Source organism: Neltuma alba, unplaced genomic scaffold, assembly GCF_004799145.2.
Source record: "Neltuma alba isolate B1F8T4 unplaced genomic scaffold, ASM479914v2 tig00010555_pilon, whole genome shotgun sequence".
Lineage (NCBI taxonomy): Eukaryota > Viridiplantae > Streptophyta > Magnoliopsida > Fabales > Fabaceae > Neltuma > Neltuma alba.
Window position 1 is genome coordinate 18,320 of NW_021635422.1, and position 11,427 is coordinate 29,746.

General features: G+C 33.9%; 1 protein-coding gene across 1 annotated transcript; it reads left to right on the plus strand.

The window, feature by feature from the left end:
* Positions 1-3,198: 3,198 nt before the first annotated feature.
* On the plus strand, positions 3,199-7,979 carry LOC114756979 (uncharacterized protein At4g28440-like). Its single transcript, XM_028945971.1, has 3 exons — positions 3,199-3,234; positions 5,087-5,319; positions 7,385-7,979. Exons 2-3 carry the CDS (start codon positions 5,097-5,099, stop codon positions 7,573-7,575), a joined length of 414 nt encoding a protein of 137 aa, XP_028801804.1. The 5' UTR covers positions 3,199-3,234; positions 5,087-5,096; the 3' UTR covers positions 7,576-7,979.
* The last annotated feature ends 3,448 nt before the right edge of the window (positions 7,980-11,427 follow it).

Consider the following 11,427-nt stretch of genomic DNA (forward strand, 5'->3'; position numbering starts at 1 on the left):
ATAGGTAATCTTGGAAACAGTGAATAACTTTAGTTTTTTTTTAATTGATTTATATTTATCTAATATTTTTTTTGTCATTAAAGAGTACATTGAAGAAGAGCAAAAGTTTATGATCCAATTGACTATGAAAACATTGATATGGTGGATTTTTGGGTGGCTGAAGAAGATCCCACTCCGGAGTTTGATGATAGAGATGTGGATACATTGGAAAACGTCCTTAACAATGACGGCACTGCTAATTCAACAACTCTTGAGAGTGCTAATGAAGGTTTATATATTTAATTAAGACTCTATTCTTATACCAATATATAGTTATTTGTATAATCTTTAATGTTGGTCACTGTCTTATATAGGTGATGAAGATATGAACATTGCTGACCCTCCACCTTTACAAGATGATGTTGTTGCTCCTGCTTTTCCTTGTCCAGCTGTTGACATCTCAGCCCATGCAAATGATCTTAGTGATGATTTTGATTTTCCCTAGTTAAGATATACATTTCATTAATGTTTACTTGGTACTATTAAATATTTAAACTACTACTTTTGTAGCTTCTCATCTTTTTTTAGTGATTATTATTTATGAATTTTGTTTTATTTTAATATTATGAATTATAATTATTTTAATATGACCGGTCCGACCCCGGTTCAACCTCGGTTCGACCAGTAACCATTGACCCACTATCTCGACCGGTTTGATGCCCGGTCCGGTTTTTTGTTCCTTGGTTTAAGGTGCTTGTTTTCAATCAAATCAAAACATATAGACTTTTTTTTTTTGGTCAAAGACATGTGGATTTTTAATATATTATTTACTCGATAAAAGAACTCGTGTTGTTAATTATAATTCTAATTTTGAAACACTTCAAGGAGCATCATTTTTAATTTTTGCAAGTTATCCTTAAGAATAGACACTTGATGATTTTACTTCATATATAGTGTAATTGCCGATGTAATTATTTTTTTAGATAATATGTAATTCAGTTAAATATCCAATATAAAATTACCTAACTAACTTTTTATGAATACAAAAATAAAATTTCAATGTCCTATATCAAATAGTTAATTTCTTTTATTATTTAATCAATATCTATCCGCATCTAACATCATATTTAAATAATATATCATCTCCAAGATTTCTTTATAATACCAAAATTTTCGTTATACACTAGACAGTTCTATACTTCTATTCCACATCTTTTTTTTACATAGAAGAAAATTCATTAGGCCTGAAGAAAGGAGAGAACGCTAAGAAGCCATCAACTCAGAGAGATAGATGATGCATCAAATAGAAGAATCTAAGAATTTGGATGCCTCTCTTGTACTTTTCGCAAGAATCAAATTTCAGAAGAGCTCGTAGATGAAGAAAAGAGGAGGAACAACAAGAGGAGGAGAAAGAAAAAAGAAGAAAATGGAGACAATCAAATTATAACCAACAACATCCATCATAAACAAGATTCTAATGACAGTTTCTCTTCATCAAGACCTCCACTTTTGATGAATTTGATTCAGTCATTGTTACTGCCATGGAGGATGAAGAGAAAATAGATGAAGATATGGGAGGCCAGGATATCAAAATGATTATAGAAAAGAAGCTTGTAAGAGTGATTTGAGCTCAAACAATAATCGCTTCTCAATTCCAGAAAAAAGATCTTGAAGGAAGCCATGGATTTTCTCAAACCACAAGAAGCTGAGTTTTTGAGAGAGATTTCAACAATAAATGAGAAGCCTCAAGGTCTACATGTATTAGTGCTGGATCCAAATCTTCAAGAGTTCGACTTGATTTTGAAAAGGTGGCCAATGACAAGTTCTACTACTTATAATTTGACTCATAATTGGAAATGTTGTCGAATGTAATAATTTCAAGTTGGATGATATGGCAATTATGGTCGTTTAGAAGGTTTGATGAACAACTTGGATTTGCATTAGTCAAGCTTAATCAATAAGAGGATTTAACATCATAAAGTTATAAATTTAAATTCGAGGTTGACATGTTTGCGTTTGTCTCACTCTAGTTTGACTATGTATTTTTTTAATTTTCACATCTTGTTATATGTGTTCGGGTTTTTTCATTATAAGGATTCTTTGATTATAAGAACTTGTGGTTGAGACTCTGAATGATATGATACGTTTGTATTGCATTGCCATTAGAAATAGAAATCTAATTGTTTTTTTTTCATTTTTCTTTCTACTGTAGTCTTTTTTCCTGCTTAAATGAAATAGATTGATGATGATTTAGATTTTCTTGTTAGTTTGAATTATTATCTAGATGTTTTTCAAAGATCGGAGGTCTAATATTTGAAATCTTGTAATTTTGATAATAATTCTAAGGGTGCTAGTGAATGATGATTAAGGGGGCAAATACACCTCTTCTTCATCCCATTTATTTTACACTAAGTTGTACTCTATATATCATCAATAAATTGAAAACTGAAAAAGGTATAAGAAATTAGAAAGTAATTAAAAAGGGTGGGAGTTGTTTCTTTTTCCATCGAGGGAGTGAGAACTAATTATAAGTTGATAATACGTTTTTATTTTTTAATTTAGATTTCTTATTATTGCATTACAATATTTATATCAGAATCATTATTTTCTAATTTATGAATATAAAAAAAGTTATCTCACATGTATAAAATATTTATATATCTATAAATATATACATATCATAAAAAATATATACTTGTCATATTATATTAAGAAAAATGATTGAATAAAAATATTATATCATCATTAGAAGTTTCATTGAAAAAGATAAACTTAGAATTTGAAGAGAATATTGGCTAAAAGACTTTAAAAAAAAAAGATTTTTACTGAAAAAGATAAACTTAAAATGTTTAAAATTAACGTGAATAATTTAATTAGAGTGAGACATAATATTTCTCTCTCTTTCAAAAAAATCCCTAAATTTAGAGAGAAGTAATAAAAAACAAATTTTTTTTCCTCCATTCTCCTCCATTTTTTCGAACCAAAAATATTTCTCATCTCCTTCCTCCCCTTCCTAAAACAAATCCAACCAATTAATGAGTGCTCATGAACGGGATAGAATTGAGATGATTTAATCATGTGTCCCGTCTCAATTGTAATGGGACAAAACCAGGATGGAATAAGAATATCCTATCTTTTTATTACCTTTTTTTATTTAACAAAATTGGTCATAACTGATCTTCCACTTTGATTTGGGAACATTATTCCACCTCGGCACTTTGATTTGGGAACATTATTCCACCTCGGCAACATACGGTGAGTTTCAGAATTTGATTTCTTGTTGGCGGTTGTAGATTCCCACTCATTCGCTTGCAAACTTCACAATTGTCTTCTTTATATCGATATTTGTTTCTCGGAGAGGTTTTTAACTTCTCTCCTTTCATTTGTTGACTTCTATCCCAATTTTAAATCTTTTGTCTTTTAAGTCCTTTTTATACTTTTGAATCGTTGATATCTGAAGTCATTAGTTCGTGTATGAAATCGTTAGTCCATGCTTAAGTTTAGAGGACGAATTTCGAATACCAAATGTTTTCTGTGTTTTATCGCAAAGAATAAAGGTGATTCTTTAATAATTTTGTGTAACGACAAAAGCTGTGAAGTTTGGCTTTTTGATAATCTTTGTTGCTTTACCAGTTATCCAGGGGATGTGGGTAAATGAAAAATTTTGGCCCCGTATGCTAGTTGGGAGTTTGATTATGAGCTTCACTCCATTACTCTTGGTTGTGTTTTCCTTATTTGTAATTTCATAGTCAAGGGTGGAAGCGTCCATGGGGCGCTGGATTTTAACATTAAATGCCTTAAGCGACAGGTGTTAGAAAGGCCAACAGCCTTTTGGCGGTGCCACTGACATACGGATTCGATCCGCTTCAAGCATTAGCTTGTGCTGAAAAAAAAGGCATACGTCCGAGTGAAGCAAGGTGCTAATCTAACGGATGATTATAGTGTGGCTACGGTCAATCTATGATAATCAGTTTTTTCTGTTTGGCGATCGTTTGTGCTATAGTGTGGCTGAGGTCCCTAATGGCTTTGGTTTGTGCTGGGTTATTAACCCTTAAAAACTCGTGGCCTAAATAATCATTTAAAATATTAATAACTGTTTTAATCTTATTCTAGGGCTGGGACACTGGGCTTCTGCGATTTTCTATTTTATCTTATTACTATTATTATACTTTAAGGGCTTGTAAGCATAGAACACCCAAGGCATACCCCTGGAACAAGGACGACAGATAAAGTGTGGCACTCAAGTTACTGCACCTGATTAAAGGCAATGTGCCTCTCATGGGGTGGAGCTGTAGCCATGGATAGCAAATCACCTTCATGCCTAAGTTGCTAAGTCATCAGTGTTCATAATAATGGCTAAAGGAAGAATATAGACATAAGTGCTATAAACTATGCGGCATGGGTACTTCCAGAAAGGAGTTATGCCTGTGCATAATACATTTATGATGCGGCACAATGCCCCCAAAATGTACAAGGACTCTGTCCTGTATGTGTCGAAGTCCACGGTTCTATGGTTTTATGTCTCTATGCGTCACTATGAATATTCATTAGGAAGAAAGTCTTTGGTTTCCGTAATTGCTTCTGTCATTCTTTACACTGCTCCCCGTCCTATTTATAGGATACGTTTAACCTAATCATATAGATTAAGTGGTTAAAATAAGTTGATGGTCATGATTTTTAAAAAGTTGCCAGAACATTTAAAAATTACCTTTAATCAAAGGCATTAAATGGTGTATGGGGCTCTCTTTCTACACACATAAATTCAAAAATTGCACTTCCAATGAAGGATATATTTGGAAAAAATCCTTACATATTCAGGACCATGAAAAGCATGTCTTATAATTAGGACTGGAGGTAGGATCAATGATGCGTTCAATTCTGAGGACTTCAAGATCATGCTCAAGAAAGTCAAACAAATCGTGAAAGCAAAGCAATTGAGAAATGATCAAGTTAATTGAAAGAAATGGCTCCTTTTGATAAATTTTCCTTGACTTCCAAAAGTTGTGCGTTTTCCCAGTTTTCTTTTGTTTCTTGTTCTTGTGAGTTTTCTTTTGTTTCTTGTCTTGTGAGTATTTTCATCCTCGTAAATTGATTTTGGGTTTTTTAGGTTGAAAGATATGGCAGAAGCAAAACCAGGATTGAGGAAGCCAGTCTTCACCAAGGTTGACCAACTTCGCCCAGGCACAAGCGGGCACACTCTAACTGTGAAAGTGGTCAGCACTAAGATGGTGCTACAGAAAGGTCGTGCTGATGGCCCTCAACCTCGTCAAATGCGAATTGCTGAATGTTTGGTGGGTGATGAGACAGGAATGATCATATTCACTGCAAGGAATGACCAAGGTATGGATATCATTGAATTGATTTTTTGATCCTGCCTATTGTAGTCTTACTTTGGCATGTTATTGTATATTTATTCCTTGTGGTGCTTGTTGTTCCCAGCCATTCTTATGGACTATTTTTTAAGAACTGAATGTATGTGATATTACTATAAAAGTAATGCATTGCTAATGTTTGTATATTAAAAAGTAATTTGTTGTTAATAAAGTGTAATCCGTTCAGATGGCATAGTTTTCAAATCGCTGTGTTTATTACTAATTGGAAGGCACATTTCGAAATCAGGAAATGCATCAAATTGCTTAATTCATTGACAATTGAAGAATTAACAAAAATATTTAACCATGAGTCTCACATAAGTGGTAGATAAGCCCTTAAATTAAATTCATGAGTACTTAAATCTAGTTTTTTTTTTTTTCCCTACTCTGTGTCAATATCTATGATTTTAGAACTACAGCAGCCAAGCATCATAGGCCATGTTGAAAACTTAGTCACACCTTCAAATCTCAAAAGCAGAGGCTCCAGAATGTACAGTTGAGAGGTAGACCAAATAACCAGACGAAAATTTGGAATGGCAAGTTGGCAGTAGGATAACAGTAACCAGTCTACCATGCAGACATGAGCCAACAACTTTAGTGATGCATTTTGTTTTAAAATGAGAAGTGGATGTTGAAAGTTGAGAACAAGATGTATTTTACCTTAAATGCACCAAAATGCTGTTTCATTGCTAGCACTTAAGAAAAGAACTTTAAAAATTTGAGAAATGCAGTGTTTGACATTTGGGTCAAAATGTGTTCAGCTTCGCAACTGAGAAAAAATGACCCGAAAGTTTTCATGTGTTGCACCAAGCCACCAAGTCTGGTGCCAGTAAGGATCCTTGCGTCTTCATGACTCAGACAAGGCACCTTCTGCTAGATGTTTCCCTTGGAACCTTTTTGAGGCAAGAAAGTTGTTTGCTGTCAAAATTTGAATGAAATCTCTGTGTGTTTGTGTGTGTTATCCTAGTCAATTCTTCTTTCATAAGTTTTTATTTTTCACCTATGTGCATCTGAAAGCACCAATAATGGATTTCTGACTCTAAGCTGATGTCCATTATTTGTTATACATTTTTTATTTCAATGATTATAAGAAATGATTATGTTTTAGGTTTTCACTGGTAAGATGAAGGAAATTGAAGAGAAAGTGGGTAACATGGTTAATTAAATATTTTTGGTAATTGTTAATTTGTGATATTGATGAAGTTCGTACAAGATATTTTGGATTCCAGCAGATGCCTTTCATTTTTGGGGCAATAATCCATTATTTTACATTTTACTTTTTTGATTACTTATAAAATTTGATTTTCATTCTTTTCTTGTCTTTATTTAAACAAAATGAGCATAAAAGGTTTTAAGATCAAATTGCTGGTTGGTTTAGCTGCTTTGGTCTAAGGCTGCTCGTGTTTGAATATAGATCTAGGATCTGTCGCCTTGTGAACACATTTGAACTAATAACCCAAATTGCTCAGAGTTGTTTCTTTCCTCTTCATTAGGGAATTTCATTCCAGGAGTGAGGAAGTGAGTTTATTTTTCCTCCCTTTTTTTGTCTCTGTTTGTGTTGGGGAGGGGGCTTAAAAAGTGAGAGAGTTAAAGAAATAGAAGAACAAAGAAGATGGGGTGCATAAAAAGATGTGGAAGCAATAACCAGTTGTCATATTGTAGCCTAAGGCAAAATCATTTTGTTTCTAATTGGTCTAAGACGGGCCTGGGCTGGCATGATAAGGAGGAAATTTTTTTACACGTGACGCTATCCACACCCGCCCAATTTTTACACCCTAAAACATAAATGCCATTATGATGACTGCAGATGTCCTTATTTTATTATTAAATCATGTGTGGCAATCAATAGTAGTTTGTCTGTTTGACCATGAATGGTAGCTTATATGATGAGGATTTTGTAATACTTTTATATGATGTCGTTTTAAATTGTATGGTTCAACAAAGCTATGTACTCATAATTTTTAGAATTCTTATTGGCAATTAAAAATCCTCTTGACAAATAGCATGCTTCAATGTTTTTTTTTTTTGTTCAGTGGATATGATGAAAGAGGGTTCAACCGTCACCCTGCGCAATGCTAAAATTGACATGTACAGAGGATCCATGAGACTTGCTGTGGACAAGTGGGGCCGTGTTGAAGTTGCAGAGCCTGCAAACTTCTCTGTTAGGGAGGATAACAACTTGTCACTGATCGAATATGAACTGGTGAATGTCGTTGTGGAGTGAACTTGCAATTTCTACTGTCTTCTAATGAGAATAAAACAAAGCGAGCAGGGTAATCTACTTCTATCTATGGACATCTGTTCATGCTCATGGAAATTCACTTTAGGAAAGAGATTTGGGAAACTGGTTGTACCAAGATGCTTCATACTGCTGCAGCTTCGTGGATGGATCCTTTTGCTTGAACCACTAAAACAGGTTATAGTAGTTCGTGGTGCAAAATAAGGGATTGCCTATATGCCTTCCAGATCTTGTCTTTTTGTTTTACTGTCTATTTAATTCTGGATTCTGCATATTTATGAGAATATAATATGTATGGAAGGTCAGTGTCTATACTTAACATGATCCCATCTTCTGACTCTGTTGTTCCATTATCTTTTGCCTGCCATATCACTTTTCTTCTTCCTCAATGCAAGTGGCAGTGCCTTTAAGCGCATGCATTGGAACAGGTACAGAGGCGCTTACCTAAATCTCCCCCCCCCCCCAAAATTTTTTTTTTCCCTAGTTTCTTTATTTTCTTCTTGTGTGATTCTTTTCATAGTGATATCGGACATGAATGGAGTCGATAGGATTTGGTTTTGCAGCTGCATCTTCATTTGGAATTAGCAGATGAATGCTTACATTTCTATTTCATTCAATTTATTTGGATGGAAATTGATCGCCTGTTAAAAACAACGGAATAGAGATTAAACATGTTACATATGGCTAATGCAAAGAAAAAATTAACTTGGTTGAATAAGTTATCTATATTGATCAATGTTGCATAAATCGGTGCGCTGAGAATTTGTGTGGAAGTTATAAAATTCTAGTGAACTCTACTGAATATAGAACTAATTTTTGTTTTTTCTAATAATTCTTGACTGAAAAAAAAGATGGAAACGGTGTAACATAAGAACTGGAAACAGAAAAAATCATTAAACTGGCTTTCAAACATCTCAAAGTCAGGGATTTTGAGGTTCTTTTTTTGGGCCTTGAATTTTGAGGTTCGAAGCAAGCATTTAGTGAGGGCCAGTAAACAACAGACCTTTAAACAGGTAAATTATGGTACTTTAAAAGGTTAGTTGATCAATAAATCTTGTGTCATTCAACTTGATTCACAAACTTGTCCTACTAGAAGTACCTAGTGTCAAAGATGTGCATATAGTGTATGACAGCCAGGTTGTTATCCACTGTACTGAATTAATGATTCATCAGGAGACATTCCTCCCAGTGGAACTCAATATAAACCACTCATTCAAACAACATTAGGCCTTTGGACCCCTGTTTTCTGTCCTACATTGGCATGTTAGGTTGCACAATGTTCCACTCAACCTGCTAGCCCCTATATGTCAATTAGAAGTTTAGAACTGTATGTACCTAATCTAGCATTGATCCGTACATTGTACAAAATCTGAAAAATGAGATTTATTGTTCATGACGGAGATTTTACGTTATGCATGGAGGGACCAGCCCTGACTGTAATTATGCCATGGGACCTCTGGTTCTTGATAAATCATGACTTGATGACCACCTCCATTGTTGCTCAAGTAAGGAGGAAAAAATATTCAATTTCGAGAGTAGCCGCTTAAATGATAATTTCAAGCATAAGAAGGAATCTTTTTGAAGATGATAACTCTGCATCCATTATTATATCATAAATCTGCGGTGCAACATCTCAGGATTCGGACCTTCTAAATGTGAGAATCTCTCAAGTTGATGAGGTCAAAGGCAGAATATTAATACTCTTAATACTCTAGGTTTAACTTTCTTAATGTACACACACACACACACACTGCAACATACGAAGTTCAACTTGACAGGTTGAACTGGTTCTGGATTCAGCAGGCAAAGCAATTAGTTGTCTGAGATGGGTTTTGTTTCATATTTCTCTTCTCTTCAATGCAATTGATGAGATTTCTATTATTGGATCTACTTAGCTTAACCTGATTGACTTGAATTTTTGTTAGCAAATCAACAATAATTGGATGTTATTTAAGCACTGCAAGAGTAATGCAAGGAAAACTCAATTTATCACAAGCACAATATCTTAATAATTGCTTAGCAAATACAAGATAAACAAGTGGGTCCAGCTGGCAGAAGCAGGTAGACAAGTCAGAGAGGCCATATGATTATAAAAATTAGAAGAAGAATAATTAAACACTGGGTTTAAAGTTCTTAATACACACAATTGTAGACAGACGAAATCCCAAGAACAAACACTGGCTTATCCATTGGCAGATGCGTACCATACATGCTTAGTTGTACACATGTGCACACAAAACACGAGTGGATTTATGGCGGGCGAGTTAGGAATAGTAGGCTAAGACCTGGACTTAAAAAATGGCCCTACTCGTCATGACTTTGGGTCAAGTTTTTTACAGCAATCAATCCCCACACGCCGGACTGAGGTAGGTGAGAATCTTAACGTTGAAATAATTCTGGTCGACATTTCTGGTGAGCCAGTCAGTACAATTGTTGATTTCTCCGAAAACATGATCAAGCGAGGCGAACCGGTCTTATGATAAGGTCTATAAATCTTGTCTGGTTCATCCAAGGAAGGGACGATTTTGCTGAGTTTTCATTGCGAATTAGACTAGGAACTTATTTGGAGCTGTGATTTATAAACACTTATAAACATGTTTATATAAATCGAGATAAAAAATTTTTTATATACTTATCTCGTATTTTGTTAATCATTCCAAATAAGTCTTGATTACTTCCATTGAATCGCAATTGGCATATTAACTCTGATTGATCTTTTTTTCAGCAAATATTTATGTCCTTCAAGAATTTCAAGAAACTTATCTTCAATAGTTGGGGTAAAAACCTATCTTCAACTTGCCATCCTCATCTCATATAATCATATTCCCATTCGCTTTGAACAAAGCCAAATGGACCACTCATAAGGATGCACATCAGATAGTGGAAAATAAGAGTCCATGCTTGATGCTTTGAAAAGACACTATCATTATGGATCAACCAAACAAACCCCCCCCCCCAAAAAAACAGAAGAAAAAGATAATTCATATATTGATTTTATAAATTCAGTGGGTGTGACGAGTGGTCAACGTCATGAGAGAGTTTGAGTTCAAATTGGTAATGTCGGTGAGAGTGTGCAGAGCCTCCTTATATAATTATTAGCATAACAACTTTCTGATAAATAAATATTATAATAATAAAGTTAAACTAATATGTTTGAATTCCTTGACTAGGTATTTGACTTGTTTTGAATTTTGTGTTGATTGATAACAGCCTGTGTTTCGTATTAATATATGCTTTTTGGAGCCTTGTTCTGGTTGGTAGTTAGTATACGTACGTATTAACTAATTATTATTAAATAAGATGTTTTTATCTTCAAATCCATGTGGTTGCATACTAATTTATGTATCTGTTACCTTAACTTAAGGAAAGAAAAATAAACAATAGAGTTTGAGGTCATGATGGAAGAGTCCAATCTCTTTTTTAAACTCCAAAATAATCATCTCAAAGAAAGATCCCACCCAAAAAAAAAATCAATTTTAACAAAATATTTAAGTAAACATTGTAGAAATTAAAAGAGAAGTGGATCTAGGCATGATGTTTCAAATCTATAGTTGTTGAGATTTTATTATATGTAATTTTTCTGACCGTTTCACTGAATGAAACTAAGACACACACGCAAATATATATATATATATATATATATTTTTGGCTGCATATTCTTAAGATGGATCGGAGAAAAGGTATACTGAATCGATGATTTTGCCTTTTCTGTTTGTCGTATTACATTTGTTCCACCTAATCCAAATGGCATCTTTAACTGCCTTTTCTAAATATAAAATTTAACTACCTATCTGTAACGTGTCAGTATTTAATTTTCCGGATAACCTTGGTATTCAA